General features: G+C 44.6%; 1 protein-coding gene across 2 annotated transcripts in view; it reads right to left on the bottom strand.

The window, feature by feature from the left end:
- Nucleotides 1–22,303, bottom strand: part of RPTOR (regulatory associated protein of MTOR complex 1) — a 141,203-nt gene extending 118,900 nt beyond the window's left edge. For both annotated transcript variants that reach the window (XM_086762678.1, XM_086762679.1), the window contains exons 1-3: nt 21,649–22,303; nt 8,992–9,094; nt 5,708–5,790 (exon numbers count right to left, since the gene is read on the bottom strand). In XM_086762678.1, the coding sequence (XP_086618804.1) occupies nt 5,708–5,790; nt 8,992–9,094; nt 21,649–21,810 (348 nt within the window). In that variant the 5' untranslated portion in view covers nt 21,811–22,303. The remainder of the gene's footprint in view (nt 1–5,707; nt 5,791–8,991; nt 9,095–21,648) is intronic.
- Nucleotides 22,304–22,665: the final 362 nt, after the last annotated feature.

Below are 22,665 nucleotides of genomic sequence, written 5' to 3'. Positions count from 1 at the left end.
GGACAGGAGGGAGATGGGAAAGGGACACTGCACAGATGACAAATTACAGACTTTGCTGCGGTTAAATCTCAGAGAGATACAAACCTCTCACACTCCATTAGGTTACTTACCAGAGGATGGAAAAAATCCCGAATTCCACAGAAGAACTGACCTTCAACTTGAAGCAGAGGTCTGTATACAACAGCAAGATCCCACTAAAGCAGCTCAGAGTGCTCTGCGCCTCTGTGCCTTCGCTGGCTCATCTCCAAGTCTCCCAAAGCCCAGGGCCCAATGCCTGCTCCTTCAGCAGAGAGATGGCTCGTTTGAAGACACTGACACCTGAACACTGCGCCACGCACAACAGATATCCAAATTGCCACAAGGCTCTCCAGAGCTCTCTCCCCGTTCCCTGAAGCCTCCATACACATCAAAGTAAGACATCAGACCAAGATCCACCTGAAATATAGCAGAGCACACACCTTTCCTTTTCTTCTAACCCAGCCATGGTCCTCAGCTCCTGCATACCATAACTAAAGCTTTATTCTCTCCAACAGTCTAGCTTAAAAGGATGGCAGTTCCACCCCAGCCTAGGGCTTTGCTTGGCCGCAACGCTGCCAAGGCTCTTTGACAGATCTGGTGAATGTACCAGGTACATAGTGCTTCAGCTCGAAGAACATGCTGTTTGTATTTACTCTCCAGATACCCTTCCTCCAGCTCTACTACTGCTCATCCTCTTTGCACCCTCCAAACCTTACTTCTTTCAGTAATCTCACATGCAATCCAGATTTACCTACAACCCCATACTCCGGTCTGTTCCGGACCTATTTCTCTCAGTATGTTCTCTTCCACCCGGTGACTGCACTTTCAAAACTCCCTGTGATCACTTGCTTCTTATTTCGGAATTGCACAACACTAACAACTACCAGCACGTTTAGAGCTCAGCTTCTGTCACGCTAAGACCCCATCATGTTGATTGCCTTTGTTTTACTGTCTCTTTGTACTCATTTCATCTGCACAGCACCTGGCTCAACCAAACCCTCCTCCATGACCAGAGCTCCTGTGCGTTTCAAGAGCACAACTGGAAAAAAAAAAAATAAGCAAGAGAGGAAAAGAAAGAGGAAGCCTTACCAAACCACACCCAAGGGAGTCACAAACACCTGGTTTTCTTCAGTGGTCTCACAGCTAGCTGTGCAAAGACCACCCCATGGCACAAACTCTCAGGAAAAGGAAGACTTTAAGAAGCTTAAAACACTAATTTTCACTGAGACAAGATCCTGCTTCTCCAGCGTTATGAATGCACTTCATGAGCAATGGAGGAATGTAAGTGTCTGAGACAGCTTTCTTACCCTCACCTCTACTCAGGAAGAATTATGAACAGCAGTTTTTGACATTCCAGTGGCAGGACTGGGAAAGTTTCTGTCAGAGAAGAAAGAACAATACTGCAGAAAGCACCTGGTGTAGGAGTGCCAGTGGGATTCATTTGGACGAGCAGAAAACGCAACCGAAGCGGCAAAATTACTCAGTGAGATGAGACAAAGGAAGAAAGTCCTGTGAATTTTCTGGTCAGTTTAGAGTTAAGGAAAGAAACTGGTCAAAAGCTATAGCCAGCAGAAAGAAAAATTCTATAATTTCATGCAAATTTAATAAGCATATGCTCCAGATTGCTTCATATCGGATCCTGAATTATGCAGACTGTGCATTCAACCTGCAGCTCTGCCTGTGGCTACACAGCCCCATGCTCAAAGGCGTAATCACAGGAACGGAAACAAAGGGGGCTTTACTGTCTAGGGAAGGCCAGAAGCCAAGTAACGAGATGTCCATTATGAGAAAGGGGAGGGGTGGAAGAAAAAGTCCAGCACCCTTCTAAGAAGGAAGCCCGCAATCACACAGACCTCCTCTCGGGGCATTCTGTGCAATACCGTGCACAACGATCATTTCACGTGGGGTAACTGCTGCTTTTTCGTACTGTAGCTCAGTTCAGAGAGCTCCAACCAAGAGGATGGAGAAAAACCACACTCTCTCAAACCAGTGCACAGGAGAAGGAGCAGCATCCTGTGCGGAGGAGCAGCAGAAAGCTGAGTAACACCTCCATCCTCGCACTAACCCTCTGCTCCAGCTCTGCAGAATGTTACAGCAAAGAACACCAGTCCCAGGCGCTGCTGACAAATGGATGTAAACTGGTACTTAAGTAACAGTAACTTCTGCTCATAAAAATCCCCACTAGCTACTGCATCTCCATAAACCATCTCACTGCAGCAGCACTCAGAATTTGCAGTCTATTATTCCTATTTTCAAAGTCTGTTGACTTTTAAACTAAGGAAAATTCCTGCCTTTTGAATAGCATAACGTGATGCTCCCAAGAAAGTGAAATTTGCATCCAAACAACAGGGAAAATATTTGCTACTCACTGCCAGCACAGGCAAACTGTGCTCTCTCCGCTCACCTACTACAACGTCGCACCTCACACTGCCAAGGTTCTGCAAATGGGAATTAATGATCAGAAGCACAGAAATACCATTGCAATGGGATCAATTCCTTATCTAAATATTTTAAATGCAGAGCATGCGGAGAATCTCCAATAGAAGTTTAAACTATTTTATTCTGGGCAATTAAAGTGACATAACGTGCTGTCTCAGCTAAGGGCTCTCCACTTTCACGGTGCTCTCCGGACCCCACCTGCCAGGCTCTTTAACCCCGGCCCTGTACGGGGCAAGGCCCAGCCCCAGCAGCCCCCCCCGCCCCAGCAGCACCCCCCCTGCCCCAGGAACCAGCCCAGGGCCCAGCAGCCAGCCCAGGGAGGGGTGCTCCCTCCAGTCAGGCTGGGCTGTGGGGTCCCGCGCTGAACTTTCACTGCCTTTTCCTCCTCTCATTCTCAGCTGATTAGCCAACCCCTTTTATCCCTGTAATTGAGCCTGCTTTCCAGATTACCCTCGGGTTTAACCCCTTCCCTGCCCAGCGAAACTCAAAACCCATGACCCAGGGCAGTATTAGAGCAGAGCTGTCTTTTGCTTCTTCCCGCTTTTCCACTAGCGCCTAAATTACCTTTACACTGAATTGCAAGAACACTTACTTGTTCAGAAAATTCTTTATAAAGACAGATAAAGCCTACAGCTTTGTCATCTTCGGCTCTCTTCCCCAGTACAATCTTCATTTGAGATTGCAATGAAACGCCTGACTATTGTTTAACCACAGTATTTTGCAGATGAAACAATGGCTGAAGTGTTTTTTACTCCCACAGCACACAAATTTATGTAGCTACACAACAATAAAGCAAAGTCTTAAATTTAATCAGAACAAATACTTCAAGCAATGGCAAGCTGATCAATTATTTAGAAAGGGGCTCAATAAGACCTGGAAGGAAATACGCATCAGCTGTGAGTGGGGGAGATTCCAGAAACAAAGAATTTTCACACTCACCCTGTTTAAGGCTTTTTCACCTAAGCTATTCATATTTACCAGAAAGAGGCGTGTATCCGAACAGCGTCCTACGACTACACACGGACAAGGACTGCGCCGGCAGCGACGTCACAGGACCTGTGGCACAGCCTTTCTTACTGACAGGATCCATTCACCAGCAGCACGCACCACTTGTCGTTCAGTAAGACACCGACCACAGGCGCTCCCTTGCACAAGGGCCCGCGCTGCCAGCCCAGTCATACCGGCCATTTCAGAAGACTTTAATGATTTGGTCTTTTCTTCAGACTGTCTAGTTTCCCCCAAATTGTCTTCTTTCCATCAATTCTTCAGCCATTCCAAAACACTGAGAAATGGGCAAAACTGGATGTATTAGTATTTATATGAAAGGTGCAGGAAATTCAATAATGTTCCTATTGTTTTATTGCAGATGGCACATCAACTTCTCTTTATTACTGCAGAAAACTCAAGAGCCCTGTAGAGTGCAATAAAACGGTACGTGTGCAGCTTTGCAATGTTTCAAAGGGCTGTGATTTACTGTTTAGAACCAGGCACCTTGCACACAAACATCTGAGCGTGGTAATTGCCTCGTGTTTCGTGCAAACTCTACAAGGCAGTACGAGGTCGGGCCACGCAGGGTCCCTGCTGCTTCTGGGCGCCTGTCCCTCGCTCCTCAGAAATACAGACTCTGTTACTAAAGAGCAGAGAAAAAGCCTTGTTTCCACCTTTGCATCAGGATGTTTTACTCTCCTATTTGCTTTCAGACTCTATTTGAATTTCCTGCCAAATCCTTGTGCCGCTAGAGAGAGATTTTAAGAAATTGCCAATGTATCAAGAGGAGAAATGCAAAAGTAAATTCTCGTGTTTTAATGTATGTTTCAGGCCAAGTCCTTCGTAAACAAATATACTTACAGAACGCTTCAGAAAAAAGCCTGCCCACAAACAATTACCCACAGATTTCGTAATGTAAACATTTCACCACTAAAAACAGTAAGTCTCCTTCAAGTAATACATTCAGCTTTTACTTAATAATAAACTCAGTTCTAGTCAGTCAACCCTGAGTAAGGGGGCAGGGAAGTACCAAACAAAGGCAAGAGCGGTAAAGAACCGGTAGGAGCTCTATTTACGTTCAAATTGCTCTGAATATATTATTATTTCCATCAGGTTTCAGCAAGAAAGAGGAGGGACTCTGAACTCATACGTTAAACTACAATAAATATAGTCCCGCCCATTATTATTATTACTGAAGCCAATCTAGAAAGAAGAGGAGAAACACTATCTCCTTAAAAGATGAAGGCCAGCTTAGTATGCGCACCACAAGGGAAAAAAAAAATTTAAATTAAAAAATTTCACAGGTAGGTTCATTCAGTGAAGTTACTGTTTCTGTTTGGGTTATACGTTACATGCTTATAATTATAAACTTATGATTTAGCAGTCAATAATCCAGGGACTCTGAAGAGGAATATTTTGACCCAATCCTAGAGCACAGAGATAAGGACATGAAGATGCTGAGGAACACTAATGCTGACAATGATTCTACAGTTTGTTTTGTCTATCTATCTGGAAAACACTGCAGACTTAAAATTTCATTCTTTAGATCTTTCTGTAGTTTATTTAACGAGATACAGGAAACTATGGACATTGAAATCCCCAGAAGCAAAACACTTTCCCCATGTGAGAGAGTGAGATGTCAGAAAACAGGAAGACAGAAACATGCAAGCTACTGACTATTTCACTCCTGCTTGGTGTTACTACTGTCCAAAACGCTCATTTCCAAAAATGTATACATGCATTAGACTTCAGTTAGAATTAGCAGTTACCAAAGCTCTGAAATTATGTTTTACAACAAAACCGAAAGCCTTCCTCAGCTCCAAACAATACAATGTTCATTTGTTCCAGAGGACAGAAACAGTACTGGTGAGTGCTGGGACACACAGCTTGGAACTAGCTGAGGCCAAACGGATTTCTACAGCAGAAGAAACTATAAACTCAGAACGAAAAACTTCAGAACATCTCAAAAACACAATAAAGTCAGAGGAACCTCCATTTTAAGAAATCACTTTAGGACTCAGTACTTTAAACAAGCACCCCAGACACAACCAAAGAACATGCTAGCCAAGAGGGGAATCGGCTAGAAAGCCACCAATTTGCTAGCTTGCAAGAGTCTGACACTGATGGAGGAAGGAAGCAACAAATGCTGCAAGACCACCACGCCACATAACAGACACGTATCTTAGTTCTCAGCCTACGCTGAACGTTATCGCGAGGAGCATCACCTCCATAGCTGCAGAGGGGAAGCCCAAGCAATACTTACTCTTGGCTGCCAGTTTTCATACTGCTTCTGTAAATTTGCACCAATGGTTTCCAGAGCTTTTTGAGGACCCATGGACAGAGGATCTAGGAAATACAACACAAATGAGTATGTTTGACCACAGCTGGATCACTCAGCTTGACAACGGGCAGAAATTCTTTCCAATTCTATATGCATTTAAAGCTTTAGCTACACCGAATTACGTTTCTGTGAAATCCAGATCTACAACCTGGGAAACCAAAGTCTACATCAAAGCACGAACTCCACCCCTCTTTGCAGAAGAAAGAAGCCAAAAGCTTTCTGCACTTTCACTCTCCAGTCTTCTGCTTGCAAGAAAGATCGTTCAATGACATTTTAACACACGTTCCTTTCACGCATTCAATTTCAAATTCACAAACATTACATTGTTCGTGGAATTTACTTAGGTGCAATATTCAAAAATTATCTCCAAATTCTCCACTGTAGTGCAAATTAAACACCAGTAAAGACGGCCAAATTTGGAATAATTCTCTGGCTAAGGTAATAAATGCATTTTCATTTTGAAAGACAGGAAAGGCATAACATTTGATTCTTTTAATATTGAAAAAAAAAAGGTTTCTGTAGTAAATAACGACAAATTTAAATTGGCTACATATTTGTTGACAAACTTTTTTTTTCTTGATGAATGCAAAATCCTGCTTCATTTACTTCCATTGCTTACTGCTTCAGAGACTATGCACCGTTGGTAATTTTTAAGAACTTAATTTTATCACTAGATAATTACCACCATCCATCCATACCAATACAATTTCAGCTTATGGGCTTTATTCAAAAACCATGGCCATATAATTGACACTATTAACAAGTTCCAAAAAAACTAGAAAATAATATTTTGCAATTTAATATAAAATATTCTTAAGGCATTTAACCAAATCTTTACAAATATTCTACCTACTACTGTTAGAAATAAAATATAGGATGAAAGCAGGATTTTATGAGTTACTTTCTTAAATGAATAAAATATTAAAATTATTTACGTTTTAGTATGCTTTCGTAGAAAGCTTTACGGTAAAGCGAGTATGCTGTTTACATTCTTCCAAACCAAAGCAAACAGTAGCACACTGGCTGCGCAGACCTCAAGAAGCCTGTCTCCCTTCCTCGGCTCAGCCGCAGCTGCTGCTCCAGAAGCCTGACCAGAGCCGTCTCCAGGACGGAAGGAGCACCCAGGCCCCACCAGGGAGCCGGCAGTCCCAGCGCTCACCGACATGCCTTTGGGAAACGTCTCTATATACCGCAGCAGCCTTTGTGGCTCTGAACTGCAACAGTCCCCTTGCTATTTAACTAGTCCCCTAGTTTCGAGCAGATACCCTGGAGATGGTGAACAGTAATCCCCCAAAAGTATTCACGCTGCCTCGTAACATCTTCTGTTAGTCAATATGCCATTAGCTACTGCTCAAATTAAAAAAAAGGAAACAAAAAGTAGCATAAATGCTAATTTGTTTTCTTTGAGTCCTTCAAAAGGACCAAACTAAACTTCAGAAAAAGAAATTAAAAATACTTGACGTGCACTTCGACAGCAGAGGAATGTAGTCTGTGGACTCTGGGGCCCCATCAGAGTAATTTGCTTTATTAACAACACCTTTTATACAAAAACAAAGCACACTGGTGCCATTCCAGAGCCAAACAATGGAAATAAATTCTTTTCCTAGATACAGCTCGTGTCACCACAGCCACGACGTGTGCTTCCAGCCTCCCCTGCTGAGTGTGTATACAAGGCCAGCGAGGCCTCAGGAGACACAGGCTGAGACCCCTTCGGTATCCTCACAGCACGAAGCTCCGCGTGCCTCAGACCGGGCCAGGTTGACACTGTAGTACAGATGGCAGCTAAGGCTGAATTCTGGAGAAAAACAAAACACTTCAGATGTTCTAAGGTACATCTGGAAGGTGCAGTGAGAAGTGCAACCGGCTTTTCTCCGAGACAGCGATGGCCGTTCGTTACCAGAGGTGACAAGCTGGCGATCTCAGCTCAGTTGTAAATAGCAGCAATTGCAGCAATTGCCAGATTTACAAGAAAGTGAGGAAAAGACCTAATGTTTCCACAATCCATGCCATTAGCTTCTCTTGAGACTGTTGTATAGGAGAAGAAAAAACAGTGGATATTTTTGCAATTACCTTTTTCAGAAATTTAAAGTTCACTAGAAATGGAAATGAGTACTTGTGTATATGTACACATTAAGAATTTAATTTTAAAAAGCATTCAAAATTCTCTGTTGATGATAATCACTAATAACTTTATTTTAATGACTCTGCTATGCTCCTTGTTCTCTTTGCTGTACTCGTGTATCAATGAGAAGCAAGAGCTGTTCTCTCCATTGAACCGATGCATTTGTTAGTGCATCTTCACGGCTTTTTAACTGCTGTAAAGTCACCAGCATTTTTTAGGTTAAAAAAATGAGATGCCATGATTCATAAAGCAGGTAAGGCAAGGTTAGAAACGAGACGTTCTGCAAGGTTTTAAAGAAATCCAGTTTGTGCAATGATTAATTTGCTTCTGCAGCCTCTCATAAACCCCAGAGTTCAGGATTACAGTGGTCCGCGTGTTACTTGCTGAAGACTGAACATTCTCAATTCCCGGATAAAAACAAATCCCTTGGAAAGCTTTCTTACACAAGGTATTTCCTTCTAATATTACTTCAGATTTGTCTCATCGTGATAATCAGACATGATCTCCAAAACCAAGGGAACTTTTCATTTCTTCACAAAAACTAGGACTTTAGTCCAACGCTGCATCAAAGCAGCAAGCTCATGTGTTGGAACTGCTGGTAGCACATCCTTGGGAATAATTCCAGGTCTTCTGAATTCATGATCCCAATTAAAATAATCCCAGAGCAGTCACCTCAACGTGTAGTGAAGACCATGCATTTTACAGAAACTTATGTCTCTATTGTACGCTGCAGAGTAATTTTAAACTTTTGCAGATCACAGTACTCTGAAGATGTTACTGCTCAGAGATGTTCTTAGATATTTATAAAGCTACAACAATTAAAAGAAAGCTAAACAGCTAATTAACAGCTTTGTTCTTCTGCATGCAGTCTCATTTGAGAATAAAGCAGCAGAGTACCTATGGCAGCAGTTACTGCTGGACACTGAAGTAACTCATAAACAGAGTAAGTCAGAAGCCAGATTTCCTTTCGTTCACCCTAGTTTTAAGCCCAAGAAACACACAGCTCTGATTACTATCTATGCTATAATTCAGTATTTATAAGACTAATATCGTTAACTGAAGCTTGGAAGTTCTCAAAACTTACCAATCCAGCACTCCAGACGGGCACAGGGAGTTGTTTTCACCACATCAGGAGGGTCCACACCCACATTTAGGCACAAAACTAAGGCAACACTAACAGTCTTCATCTGCAAAGACAGGCAATAAAATGCTTTCTTAGTGCAGAAACAAAATCAGTTCTCATTTGTGTTGGAATTTTACCACGACTATAACTTTTGAAGGGTTTCGGCAAAGCTTTGTTATCTGCTCTTTAAGCAAGACATGACTGATTACTTTTTTCTTTTTTTTAAATAGAACAGTACTTAGATTTTACGTTACTATTTTTATTATGATTTCCAGAGCTCATTCTTCTCGTATAGGGCACAGAAACGGATATTGCTGGACTTCTGCTACTCAAATTAGTCACTGTCCAACTGAAATGCATTATTAAAACACAAGAATATGCTATTCAGGGTCCCTGATCAATATTAGAATACAGTATGTCCTCTCTAATATTAAAACTAAAAGCATTACAAGGGCAAAACCTCCCAAGTGACCAACCAAACCATAACAAAACATTTAGTCCATTTGTTTTGTTTTGTTTTCTTCACATGTTAAGTTATCCTGGATATCCTTATTTTAGGATAAATCATCACCTGGCTCCCCTTCCTGGCCCCGCCCGTAGCTGCAGAGCTGAGCAGACCATTCACACAGGATTCTGTAAATTGAGGAAAGGGCCTCAAATCGCACCAGGGCAGGTTCAGACTGGATATTAGGACAGATTTCTTCACCTAAAGGGTTATCAAGCACTGGAACAGGCTGCCCAGGGAAGCGTTGAGTCACTGTCCCCAGAAGTATTTAGAAGAGCAGCATCTGGGGCACAGTTTAGTGACGGACTTGGCGGCATTAGGTTTACCGTTGGACTCGATCTTAAGGGTCTTTTCCAACATAAAGGAAGAATAGTTACATTTTTTTTTAAATTCATCCAGTACAAAATGGGTATGTTACAAAAATGGCCCGATTTTTAAAGGTGACCAGAGATGACCCGGAAGCTCCATGCCCGCTCAGTTACCAGTACGCCCGTCGCTGGGCTCTGTGAACAGATCAGCTCGTACACGATGCAGGCTGCGGGACATAAACAGCAAAGGATGAAGATAGTTCCCTTTAGTCTTCAAACCCAAGGGACAGATTTTTAAATGCTTTCCACCCAGGAAAAAAACACGTCTGGCACCCGATACTTCAGTGCCTTATTTCTCCTCAGCAAGCGTACCTGGCTTTCCTCCTGCTCACCCATTTCACGTGCAGAACTGGCTGCTGCACCAACGAAAGCCTCGTGTTACCTCGGTACTGCAGTAAATACTCAGTACAACATGCAATCCGAAACCTTTCTCTGCCTTTTGAGAAGATAACAAAAGATAAGGAAAGAATTCCATTCAGAAAGCAGCACCTTGCAGCATTACTCTTTAGTGTTATCTTTTCCTGCCTTCCCTTTCCCAAAACCCACCGAACATGCTTAGACCAGCAAGGGGCACAGTTCCTGCTGAGACCTTTGGCTTGACCCACCCGTGCACTAGGCAAAGGTAAGAAATTAATCACATCCAACAACAGGTTTTAAGTAGATAATCCTTTACTATTCCAAGCAACAGGGAAGCATTAGGTACCAACTACGCACATTTGTTGAGAATACCAGTGCTCAGCAGTATGATCTCGGAGAAAGGAAAAAACAAAACCCAAACAAAAGAAACCCCCCCAAACACCTGACCATTACAGAACGACTTGCATTGACTGAGCTTTCACCCACGCGCAAGGACACCTTTTCAGTATTTGCACCCACGGCCAGCTCACACAGCCTCAGAAAGACCAGGGTACTGAAGAGCACCAGCATCCCCAGAAGGAACCCCGCGCTGGGAAACAGGCACTAAAACCCCAGAGGGAAACAAAGACAACTACAGGAAAAATAATTTATCAGAAATGAAAACATAAAAATCATTCTTTCGAGAGAACATATCTGGCCAAGCAGTCTTTTCTGTCTCATTTATTTATTGTTCCCCATTTCTGGTCTAACACCGACTTTTCCAGTATTTTACTCGTGATGTCTGATCTGTGACTTACGCTGAACAGGCTGCTGTTTGTTTTCTGTTCCCAGGTTCTGTGTTTTAAATAAGCATTTCTCCTTGAAAACAGACAGCAAAGCGGTAATGAAGAGTAGCAGTCCAACTGATCCCAGAGACAGAGGGGGTCATTTCCCCCGCCTGTCTCCCCACAAAGCTCGTAAAGCATCACCTCACCCCTGTTTGCTCTGCTAACGTAGAGCACATCTTCAGTAGAAATTACAGCTCTCTGCTCCCCTCTGACTCCTACTCAGCATCCATCCATGCTGTTGAATCATTGCAGATCAAAAGAAAACCTGAGGCCAAGAAACCTAACAAAGCTTTTCAAATTTCTGCGCTGTTTTGGGACATACTACCAGAAACTCTGTAGCATATTTAAAGCTTCTAACAAGAAGTACTAGGACATTCTCATCTGTCATTAAGACAGTGGAAATTTTCTTTTCTACATTTCAAGAATATATCCACTAGAATACATTTCAATGGATTTTTATTAGAATTAAAAAATGAAGCATAAGAATATTTGGCAAGCTTCTAGGAAAACCAATCTCCAAAATGCTTTCTCAGCGAAGGTTCAAGATCAAAACCGCAGAAGCTCTTATTCTGGGCTCTGCTCTCTATAGTGTAATTTCTATGAAAAAAACCCCAAATTGGATACCATTCACCACTTTGTATTACATTCAATTTAAAATGATTTAATAACTCTGGGTCAGAACCTGCAATACTCAATTTGCAAGATCCAGTCGGTCAAACAACTCTTCCTGAGAAGTAATGGGATTGAATTGAAACCCCAAATCCATCAGAAACGGGAGTAAGTGAACAGGGGTGGTTCCGGTTCGTAAGCATCTTCTTTTCCGAACAGACAGCATTTGATATTAAAATTTACATATTATAGTAAAGATCAGAGAACTCGTAAAATATTTTTAATTCACCCCTTATTTTCTTTTGAGAGAGAAGAGATTTGCAGGGGAGAGAGAGCAGCATCACCCACAGGTACCTCAACCCCAAATGAGTGCAATTTCTGCAGCTGGAAAAACCATTACATCATCTTCCTAAGAGTGGTTCTGAATGAAAACCTACAGTTTTACCACCACAGGGAGCCCAACTTATCCTACTGTGGCATACCTGAAAGTGGTTCCAGTCCAGACTGACACTGCGACACCTCATTTCATCAGCTGCTAAAGGTTTGCTACACGCTGAGTAAGGGCAGGTTGGCAGCTAAGAGAAGAGACCGATAACTGTTCTGTCTTCTAGGTCAACAATCCCAACAACAAGCCAGTCAATCAACTTATCACAAATTTCGCATTTTGTGGCAAGGCCCTCACCTAGCACTTCAGAATGGACCTTTTAAAACCCATAAATATTTTATTTCTACAGTGCAATTTTCAAGCTGAAAACTTTCTGTTTAAACATTACACTCAATCGTTATAAACCTGCCTGGTTTTATGCCAATAAATCACAATTGCTTCTGTGAGCTAATAGAAACACAAGATTAAGGCAGCATTAAACATAAAATATATGCTGCGACATTATTTTACAGAGCTGAGGGTGAACTGATCAGCATTAAACACAAATGCTGGGACGGATCTCCAGACTGATAAATCCTCATCTCCGGCCCATTTGGAAATCCTCACTGGCCAGCAGGCTCGGTTCCACCTCATTGTTCAGCAAGTTACTCCCTTCCTAAAAGCTTTCTTTGGACATTTTCTTTACACACATTTACACAGATGTAACACACGCCTCTCGACCAAAAGGCAGAATCAGCTCAGGTTCCACGGCCAGCTCTAAGATGGTAACTGTTTCGGTGACGCGCCACTGAATACCTCAAGGGGCTCTCCACACACCGAGCAGGACCAGCAATATTTCGCAACATGAAACATTGTTCTCCCTTTGGAGTTTCAGTTACAGTTCGCTCTGCCACACCAGATAACCATATTTTCTCTTTCTCAAGCCTCACGGAAGGTTTATCCATCGCACCCACACCCGGTGCAGGCTTTCTCACAAGGTGGCCCCTTGCAGCAAGCTGCGTGTGTAACTGGAGCGGGGTTCTTCTGGGAGCGACGGGACTCATGGCAGACCAGCCACAGGAGGAGGCGGGCATCCTGAACTCTCTGGCCATGTCCTATTTCAGGCTCCCAGCTAAGAGGTGACCAGTGGCACCACTTTGTCAGGGTGCTCTCCAACAGCACAGCCATCATTTCCGGGGCTTAGGCACACAACACACCACTGAGGAACGCCAGGTAGCAAATCAGCTAGTGAAAAGGCCAAAAATTCTGAACAGGCAGACAAAACCTTGACCTTCCTGGTCCCCTTGGCCACACAACTGCACACAAAAACAAAGAGAGGTTTCTGAAGGGAGCGACTGAGCACATATCCCACACAAACATGACTTATCCCTACCCCACGAACGGGCAGAGGAACACGGATCCTCGCTGCAGAAGTGTAGCCAGCCTGACGCGCTGCCCTTTGAGCAGTCACCTACACCATCCAGCACTAATGTGGTGCCCTTCTGCACACATTTGCACCACACTGGATAAGGTGATTGAGAATCAATGGTCATATGAGGTTTCTTTAATGGATCCTCCCTTTCGTGGGCCAAATACCAAAAGAAGAGAGACGCGACAGTCCTCTTCAGCTCACCTGTAACATTTGTTTTTTAACATAAAGTTTAAGAGAAACAAATTGTTATGAAAAACCATTCAGTGTGCTTCTCCACAGTGGCAAAAACAGTAGAACGCAAAGAAACACTTCAAGTTAACATTAATAATTCACCAGCTCTGCAGGCAGTCTTCAGCCATCTGTAACCCAAAAGGTCAGCTCTTGCTGCGACGGCGACGACAGCATGCACTAGATTCCTAGATCAACTCCCGCTTTGTGTCGGTGTGCCTCTTCTAACCTCTGTATTCCCCACTAATACTATGAGTTTTCTTCAGAGGTTTATTATGTCCTACATGTTCGTTTACCCACTGAATGCAGCTACTACACAAAGTTCAAGAGCAGTCAGCAACGCTAACACAGCTCTTCCTGAAAGAGACTTCTCACTGCTGGCTTCACCATTAACGTTATAAGCACTGCTCACGCCTGTAGCTGAATCGCTACTGCCAGTCAGTATCCCAGAGATACAAACACACTCTCTGTTCACTTGCTCTGAGAACAATCTGCATCTTCTCTGTCCAACAGGGAATAACATCAACCAGCGTGCCATGGCCCGGCGAGCCCACCTTCTGAAGATACCCTCAGAGATCAAAGGTAAACGTGCACAGCAGAACTGCTCTTAAGATTAAAAACTACAAAGGCAAGTAGACTGATTCAGTCTGTCATAGCAAAGCATCAAAATATTGCCTTCAAGCCACTGCTCAGATGCATAAAACCAAAACGGTGTTTTCTTGTCTCTGTCCATCATTTCTTAAAAACAACGAAAAGTAATAGGAAGCAAATATTTTACTGCTATGATCTTTGCCTTCTTTATATAACATGCAAAAAGAATCAACAAGACATTTTCTAGATGTTACTCCTCAATTGATCTGTGACAACGGCTTTCCTTCTCACCTCAGCACAACTCTATCTGCTTTACATTCTGTACAGGCTTCGTCATCTTTCCACCACGTTCCCGCTCCTGTCTAGCGCTGGCTTTAAATGCATCCATCTTCGCATGCATTGACTTACTTCATCCTCAGATCTTCCTTACAAACTGTTATTTCAAATTATTCCTAGACCACACTTTTAGAGCTTTAACAAGTCAGTAATACACGCTACACAATGCACGCTGGATCAGGAACCACACTGTCCCGTTTAAGTGGAATCTCTGAGCTGCAGCCCACTTCCCTGCACTAAAATAACTTTTTTTTGCACACTTCTGTTCTGCAGAGCACAGCGCTAGTTACACTGCCGCTCCCATCCCCTGCCCAGCAAAAGGCACTCCAGCTGTTGATCACCCTGCCACAACACAGCAAGAATAAATAAATAAATACAAATACACCAGTAAAAATACTGGTGAGGGTGTTACTGGTAGAACCCCTGGGACAAAAAGGTAAAACAGAACTCTCCAGGCCCTGAGCCCATCTGCCACCTATCGCACCCCACACCCCAGCTTTGTATTAAAGAATGCCATTAACACAAATCTGGTTTTGTTAAGTATTTAATTAGATAATTTATTCAGGGAGGCATCTACAGTACATTCTTTATAGAAGAATAGAAGAGCAAGATAAACATCTTGGGTTTATCAAATTTACTTGGAAGCGCCAGCCAAAGCTATGAGACACAGAACAATCAATCTCCCTCGGTTCTCCCCGGCCATACCATGCCAGCAGTCACCCTTGGAAATGTCCAGGGGTAGAAGATCAGCACAGCAGCAAGCCAACTAAAACACCACCTCAGAGAGAAAAAACACAACCCAACTCCCCAAACTCCCCAGCAAACCTACACAACCCATGGAGACGAACAGAAAGGGAGCTCCCAGGAAGCCTGCTGCCCTGGAATTTCTCCACCTACACTAAGGCAGGGAGAGGAAGTGTACGAACCAGAGAAGCGTTAAAAAAGCATTTCTACAACATTCACATAACCTTCAGTCCCTCAACGATCAAAACATACATGATGCCAAAATAAGGAAGCAGCAGCTGTCAGCAGGACAGATGTTTCACCGGTTTCCCCACAAGAGCTTCATGCGAAGCAGTCCGCTACCATCTGGCGATTCACCACTGCACTAGGGTTCTGCCAGTGTTTATTAACACCTGCCACACGTGAGAAGCCAGAGGAAAAGCCTTATAGTGATCTATACTTTTAATTGAAGTATGCAATTAGAAATAATAGTCCAGTGCTTCTGTGTAACTTTCAAAGTGCTTTTTTTTTTTTTTTTCATTGTCTGCTATTCACAGCCCTTTCAAATTTCTAGAAATACACTGTGGGGGCAGGAGGGTAATTAGCCACCACAACATATATGTTGATTTTAAGTAGCAATAATTGCCTAAATCCTCTCCAAATACCATATGCTCAGTAGCGCAGCAACACCAGCCTCCAAGACTGCCCGGGTCTCCAAGACAAAACATGAAGCACATTACATATAACTAAGTGTTCTCCCGGTGCATTTTTTGAAAAGATACAGATACAGTTCTTTTCTGCCATTCCGTTTGCTAATGGCGAAGTGTCTCCCCACTCTAAAGTTATCTTTACACGCGAGAATATTGTCAGCTCCTTTCCCACACGTTACACTGCACTTCTATCCCTTACAACTCATGCAAACGTAATTACAACAAAGCGCTCTCAGGGAGCTATTTAAGGGAATAAGACTCCTGGACATTTCTGTATATCAAGCTACTAAAATTTTAGATTTACAAAAACTAACTGGTAGAAGTAGAAATTTGCAAATGTACAAATTCACGAATGTGCAATTATGCACTTACTCCCTATGTTCAACCATCACAAAATAAAAGTTACTTATCATCTTGCAACAGGTCCTCACAACAATATTGTGAAAAATCAAATCCCGGATATGCTCAGTATAAGAAATTACATAAACTAATGGCGTTATGCTAACGCTCCACCTAAGCTAAGTACGTATACCACAGAAGTTCAAGCCTAATGCCCTCCATAGGAAAACACCGACTTACCACATCATTTCCTAGCAGCAGCGTGGTCTGATTAAAGTTGGCACAATAGCCGTGGTACGGGAGGAGATGAAGCAGAGCGTTCACGGGAACTACAGATTGCACTGCCAGTAACTACCAAATAATATTCATTTTACATCCCCTAGATCTCAGCTGAAGTGAGAAAATTCATAGGATGAGAAAGAGATTGACAGAGCTGAACATTTCAGTGTTTCCTACTCGTATATAAAGGTAAGATCTTTTTATTTCCAAATACGTGACCAGCAACACTCTTCAGGGCCGTTTATCAGAGTCCCCTCTCTGCTTCGACATGAAAACATTTGCAGACAGTGGCAGATACAGCACAAGCTTTCCAGCTGCCCAATCAATACACAACCATCTGAATTCAAGTTACCTCGGCTCTAGGTAAAAGAAGATATAAATCTATAGCTTACAGGACAGTGCTCATTACTTACAGCAGGGGGTTTGCTTTGCGGGGGTGAAGTTGGGAGTTTTTTTTGTTTTGTTTTGAAAGACATTTGTAAACCAGCAGGTGCCCTGTGCCACTACTCAATTCACACACCTCACTGGACAGCAATTGCCACCTCTAGTGCCTATTGAACTAAAATGGATTTCAGCCACTGCCCTGGGAGAGAGCGATTCACACCATTACCAGCTCTCAGGGCCACACTGCAGCATCAAAGCAAAGTGCTCCAGGCTGGTCTCCCTAAGAGTTTATCTTCATACTGGGGAAAAACGGGAACTACGCATCGCTTGGGTTAGATCCCAGCCTACTTCACGGGTTACACGTTTGCTAAACACGACCACAGCTGATAGTCCACTATAACAAACATTTAAGATGGGGTAAGTTAAACCAAAGCGAAGGCTGCTGCCCAAACACAAACTCCCAGCTCTCCCCCTCCACGATCCGTGCTGCCTCATTTCAACTCCTAACACGCTAAACATGGCGTGGAAGAGAGGGGGGAGAGGAGCCCCCAGCGCCCTCGGAGCACGCAGCGGCCAAGCCACCTCCGTCACCAGGGTGCCTGGACAGCTTCCTTCGACTGAAACAACTCCTTCACGCTGAAATGACGCGCACAAACTTCCAACGCTACTATCTTTCTCTGATTTCCTCTGACACATGAAACATTTACCATGCAGGCAGGTAAACCCTGCTTGTCTGAACTGAGCGCATTTGTATGCGGCCCTGCTTTAATCTGCATTTCCATAGAAACCTAATTGTGTATTCCTCTTCTCATAAAAACAGGATTTAATTCTCACTCAGCAAGTTATGAGGTAGCAGGAAAAAAATGTTAAAATAAAACTATTACAACCAGCTTTGTTGCTCTCTGCTTATTTTAGAAATCAATGTAAGTACAGCAAATCTTAATTTAAATATTCTGAATTTAGTAGCAACTCGTCAGTAAAACCCGGTGCCTTTGAAATCTTTTTATTTAAATCAAGTTTCAAGACTTGGTTGCTGCTGAGGCTGTGAGATTTAATTCAACACACAAAGCATAATTCCAACCCTCTTGTAATGAAAATATTCTTTAAATAAATAATAGATCAAAGCAGTGTCACTTTGATGGCATATGTAGTCCATGAAGGCAGGAGACAAAGGATTAAACTTTTTCAGAGCAGTCCTTCTGGATTGGGGGCGGGGAAAAGTGAATGTTCAGTGGTTTTATCTAGATCTACTACTCATCACTTTTCTTATTTGATTCTTCTCTCTTATCAGAGTCCTGCCTTCTAAACAACCTTCAAGTTCACATAAACTCTGGGATTTTTAGAGGAATGAAGCAAGATGAAAAAAAGAGTCACTTCATTCCCAAACCTGTGCATCATTTCCTATAGCTACCGTAAAGCTAGGATCACCGCCTAGGACTACTCAAGACGATGAATAAGGGCAAAATCTGCCGCTGCCTGTGCTTTTTCGTGATTCACAGGAGAAGAATGCCACAGATTTACCTGCAGCTCCGGCAAATAGGGACTTGTTTTGGTTAACCTTTGAGAATGTCTTGATTATAGATCTAGGCTGCTGTGTTTAAATACAGATAATGGCTCCCATCCTAAGCTTTGACAAGTTAATTTATCAAATTCAAAACAAGGGAATGCTTTCCACACTCAACTCACACCCAGAGGTATATCCCCTCCGGCCCTGAGAAAATCCCTCTCAATAGCATCTGGAAGATAAGAGCACACCTGAAGTCATTCAGACCCGGCTTGTGGAAAAAGGAGGCAAGAGCCAAGGGAAGGAAAGGGAACGGGGGAATCTAGCAGACCCCCCGTCAGATAGAGACTGAAGGGAAGGGACCAGGTGTCACTTTTAATTTGATTTGCAGCTATACACAGACATCGGAGGCCTTGAATGCTGACCAACAAGCACGGCTACAACACAAAGTTCTGATCACTGGACAGCAATGCTCCAAAGCAGGAAAAAAAGAGAGGAAGCTTTCTGAAGATGGCTAAAACAACAAGATGAGAGCAATAATTAATTTATAATGCCAGAGCACATGTTACAAAACAGCTAAGTGAAATCAGAAAAAGGAAAAAAAAAAAGAAAACAAAACCAAACAAACAAAACGAACAAAAGATCAGTATACTTCCTGTCAGTAAAGGCTGGCAGATCACTGCGGACCTCCCCTCACACTATTATCTGAAAATGCTTCGTAAGAAAACCCCACAAATCCAAGTTCCTGCGTTTTAAGGAAGGTGCTTGGTTTGCTGGACAAGCCCATTCCACTCAAACTGCCACTTTCCGTTGGTCTGCGTGAAAACAGCAGCAGCATGAACTAGCAAGCTAGCCTTTCCCCTTCTGCTCACGCAACACGAGGTCAAATCAGATTATATGACTTTATGAACCACTTTGCAGGATTAACCTAACCTGAGTTAGCTGGGGAAAATATTTAACAATCATCATTTTCCAGGCAGAATTCTAAACACCTCTTCCTTCACCATGTGAAGCTCTAGTAAGCTTGTTGTATCACATCAAGTGCTAAGCAGACATCCAACGACAGCTAAAAAGTTGAAGAAAATACAAGACTCATGAAAGATAACTGTTAATATTTAAAAGTAATGAGATTGAGCATTCCCAGATCAGCTTCTCGTCCTCTCTCAGATGTCTTCACGTGCTTTCTATAGACTCCTATGAACCTGCTCTTACGCAAAAAAGTAATCACACACAACTGCAAGTTTGTCCAAAGGATACCCGACTCAGCTGTCCAGATACCAATGACATACGAGCAGCATCACCGATTCTGATATAAAGGAAAGTTATTTGATTGAAGCCGATGGAGAAAACAGAAGGACTGAACAGAAGAATTCAGATTTGCTCTTATTTTCCTCATGTACAAAACCAAGACTCAATCTATTGGAAAACGACTCGGGGCCTGATTTCGCTACGCTCACTCCCAGCGAGCGGCGCGCTATTTCACGAAACGCGCACCGCCCGCAGCTCAGAGGACGCTTCGAAGAAGAAACTGTCGCTCCACAGGAGTAAGGACGGCGGGAGCTGGGCTGTGGTGATCACTGTAACCACTGCTCTCCTCGTCGCTGAAGCGATTCCCTTCAGCTGTAAGGTGCCTAGCAAACATTTAACAGCAAACACGAGAAGACAGCTGATCACTGCCGCTTTACTCACTGTTATGCTGTACAACCTATTGATTACCTTGATCGAGCCAATGTTATTCCCAATTTAGAAAAAGACAACTTTGCAGATCAGAGAAGAAGCGAACAGGAAGCTTCAGAGGAAGGCAGAAGGATCACTAAAATAGACAAGCACGCTCATCACACCTCCACAGTCTACTAGGGAAAAATCTCTTCTTTGCCAAAACCCTTTGAAGAACACGTGAACACGAAGTTCTGTGTTCTGTGGCTCATTTAAATTACATCCCAAAAAATCAACGCAGTCCGTTAATGATCTGCCAAGTCAAATGTTCAGTACGTTATTCTACTCAGTCAAACGATCCTGGTTCAGCCACAGCCTGCACCCAGAACTCCTGAGAACTACAACCGTTCAGGTGAACGCTCCTCTAGGAGGACTCAGACACGGGATAGCATCCTCACGCCTGGTTATAACGCCTCTGGAAAGAAATCGCAGGACGTGGTTTCAACAGCAGTTCCCAAGTTATTCCACAGCATTGCAAGAAGGATCGTAAACATAACAGAAATCCGGTCACAAAACCAACCTCAAACACGTTCATAAACACAAAGTTACGGGCAAAACAACTTTGAGACCCCGGGAATCCTGTAACCCCAAGCAGACTCCAAGAACAGGACGAGTGGCGCTGATTATCCACAGCATTTCTCAGGCGCTTTGTTTGTTTGCTTTTAACTTAAATATTCAAGCTGGGACATAGACGCAGCACAGGATTCAAGAGCCCTTGGCAGGGATCTCTCTGACACACACGGGTTTATCCGCTTAACATGCAACATGTACTTAAACACGAGAAGCCCCTTGCTTTAACACAGTAAGTGCTTCATCTAGCAACTCTTTTCTGCCTCCAAAAATCACATCGTCTCACTTTCCCCCCACAGAAGGAATGCCTTAATTTTATATTTCACATAACATGCTGGTGGCAAGCTCCAAAACCACAAAGCTTCCATGCATCTTCACCACTAGACAACTGTAACGACTACAGTTATTGCACCTTGTGCTTGCACCGTCAGCCTGCTGATCCAGAGAGCCCTGTAAGACCTCCTTAATTTGATTGTCTCTCCTGAAAAACACCAAGTACTCAAATTTCATTTAAGGAGCTTAAATGAGGGAGCTACTCACAGAGCATATTACCATGAACTTGGCATTAGTACTTTTGACCCACCTGCATGTTTGCTTCCCACGTGACAGGCACACAAACTAAAGGCAAGTTAGACTATCGGATAAAATACCCAGCGCTTCACCTGAAAACAAACCGCTGCTTGAAGCACAGCAGCTCTCTGAGCACTTATTCCACCTTTTTCACCACCTGTCCCTTCCATTCCTCCTCCAACACCCATCCTGCCCTTGAGCATTACCCGGTCCTTCATCCTCCAGCTCTGCGCCAAAGACTTGGAGCCTTCGATCTTCTCGCAATGCCTTTTCTTCATGAAGGCCAGAGGCAAGTTCCAGTCAGTCAGGTCAGACTCATCCTCCTCCCCGAGCCCCAGAAGAGGCGACTGCAGCATCTCAGACTCCATCACCAGGGAAGTGCCAGGCCAGAAGCGAGCGGCGATCTCCAGCCCCGCACGCAGCGGGGCCCGAGGGATCCCTCCGGCGGGCGGAGGCGCGGACGTGGGCTGGCGGGGCGGAGGACGGGGCAAGGGCAGAGGGCGGCTCCTCTCCCAGGGGTGCAGGTAAGGACGAGCCAGGGGGAAGCAGCGCCTTCCACCTGGAGACTCTCCTCCTCCGCCGCCCGCAGACCGCAGCCCCGTCCGGGCTCCGAGGAAGGCGGCGCCTCCCGGCCCCGCGGAGGGCCGAGGTGCCGGCGGGGACCGGGCCCCGGGCCTCCACTCGCGCCTCTAGCCCCGCGGGCCCTGCACTCTCTGTGGCGGGAGCCGCGCCCGGCCCATCGCGGCTCCCAGCTCCCTCGCACACCGGCGGGCCGCGAGCGGATCGGCGAGCTGCGGACCGGGAGCGGGCGGGAGGCGGCAGGAGAAGGGGAGACTCGTCCCGCGGCGCCGGCGAGCCCGACTCCTCTCACCACCACATCAAGGAGGCGGCCATCTTCCCCCCGGCCCACAATGCACCGCGCTACGGGCCGCCGCGTGGGACAAGCCGGGGCGCCGCGGTCCAGCAGCGGTTGCCATGGTTACAGCGCAGCCTGGCCCGGGCCTAGCCATCCCGGGAGCCTTCCCGGAGCCTCCTGAGAGCCCCCCGGGAGCCGCTGGGCTTAAAACAGGCCAGCCGCCTCCGGGCAGGCGGGCACCGCCCGGGTGAAGGGCCCCGGCTGGCGCGGCCCTTCCCCTGCCGCGGGCGGCCTCAAGATGTCGGCGATGCCCGGTGACGGCCCGGCCAGCGGGGCCGGCTGGGGTGGGCAGCGCAGGCTGGCCAGG

Source organism: Chlamydotis macqueenii, chromosome 18 (assembly GCF_036417535.1).
Source record: "Chlamydotis macqueenii isolate bChlMac1 chromosome 18, bChlMac1.mat, whole genome shotgun sequence".
Lineage (NCBI taxonomy): Eukaryota > Metazoa > Chordata > Aves > Otidiformes > Otididae > Chlamydotis > Chlamydotis macqueenii.
This window is presented reverse-complemented; position numbering and strand designations above follow the sequence as displayed.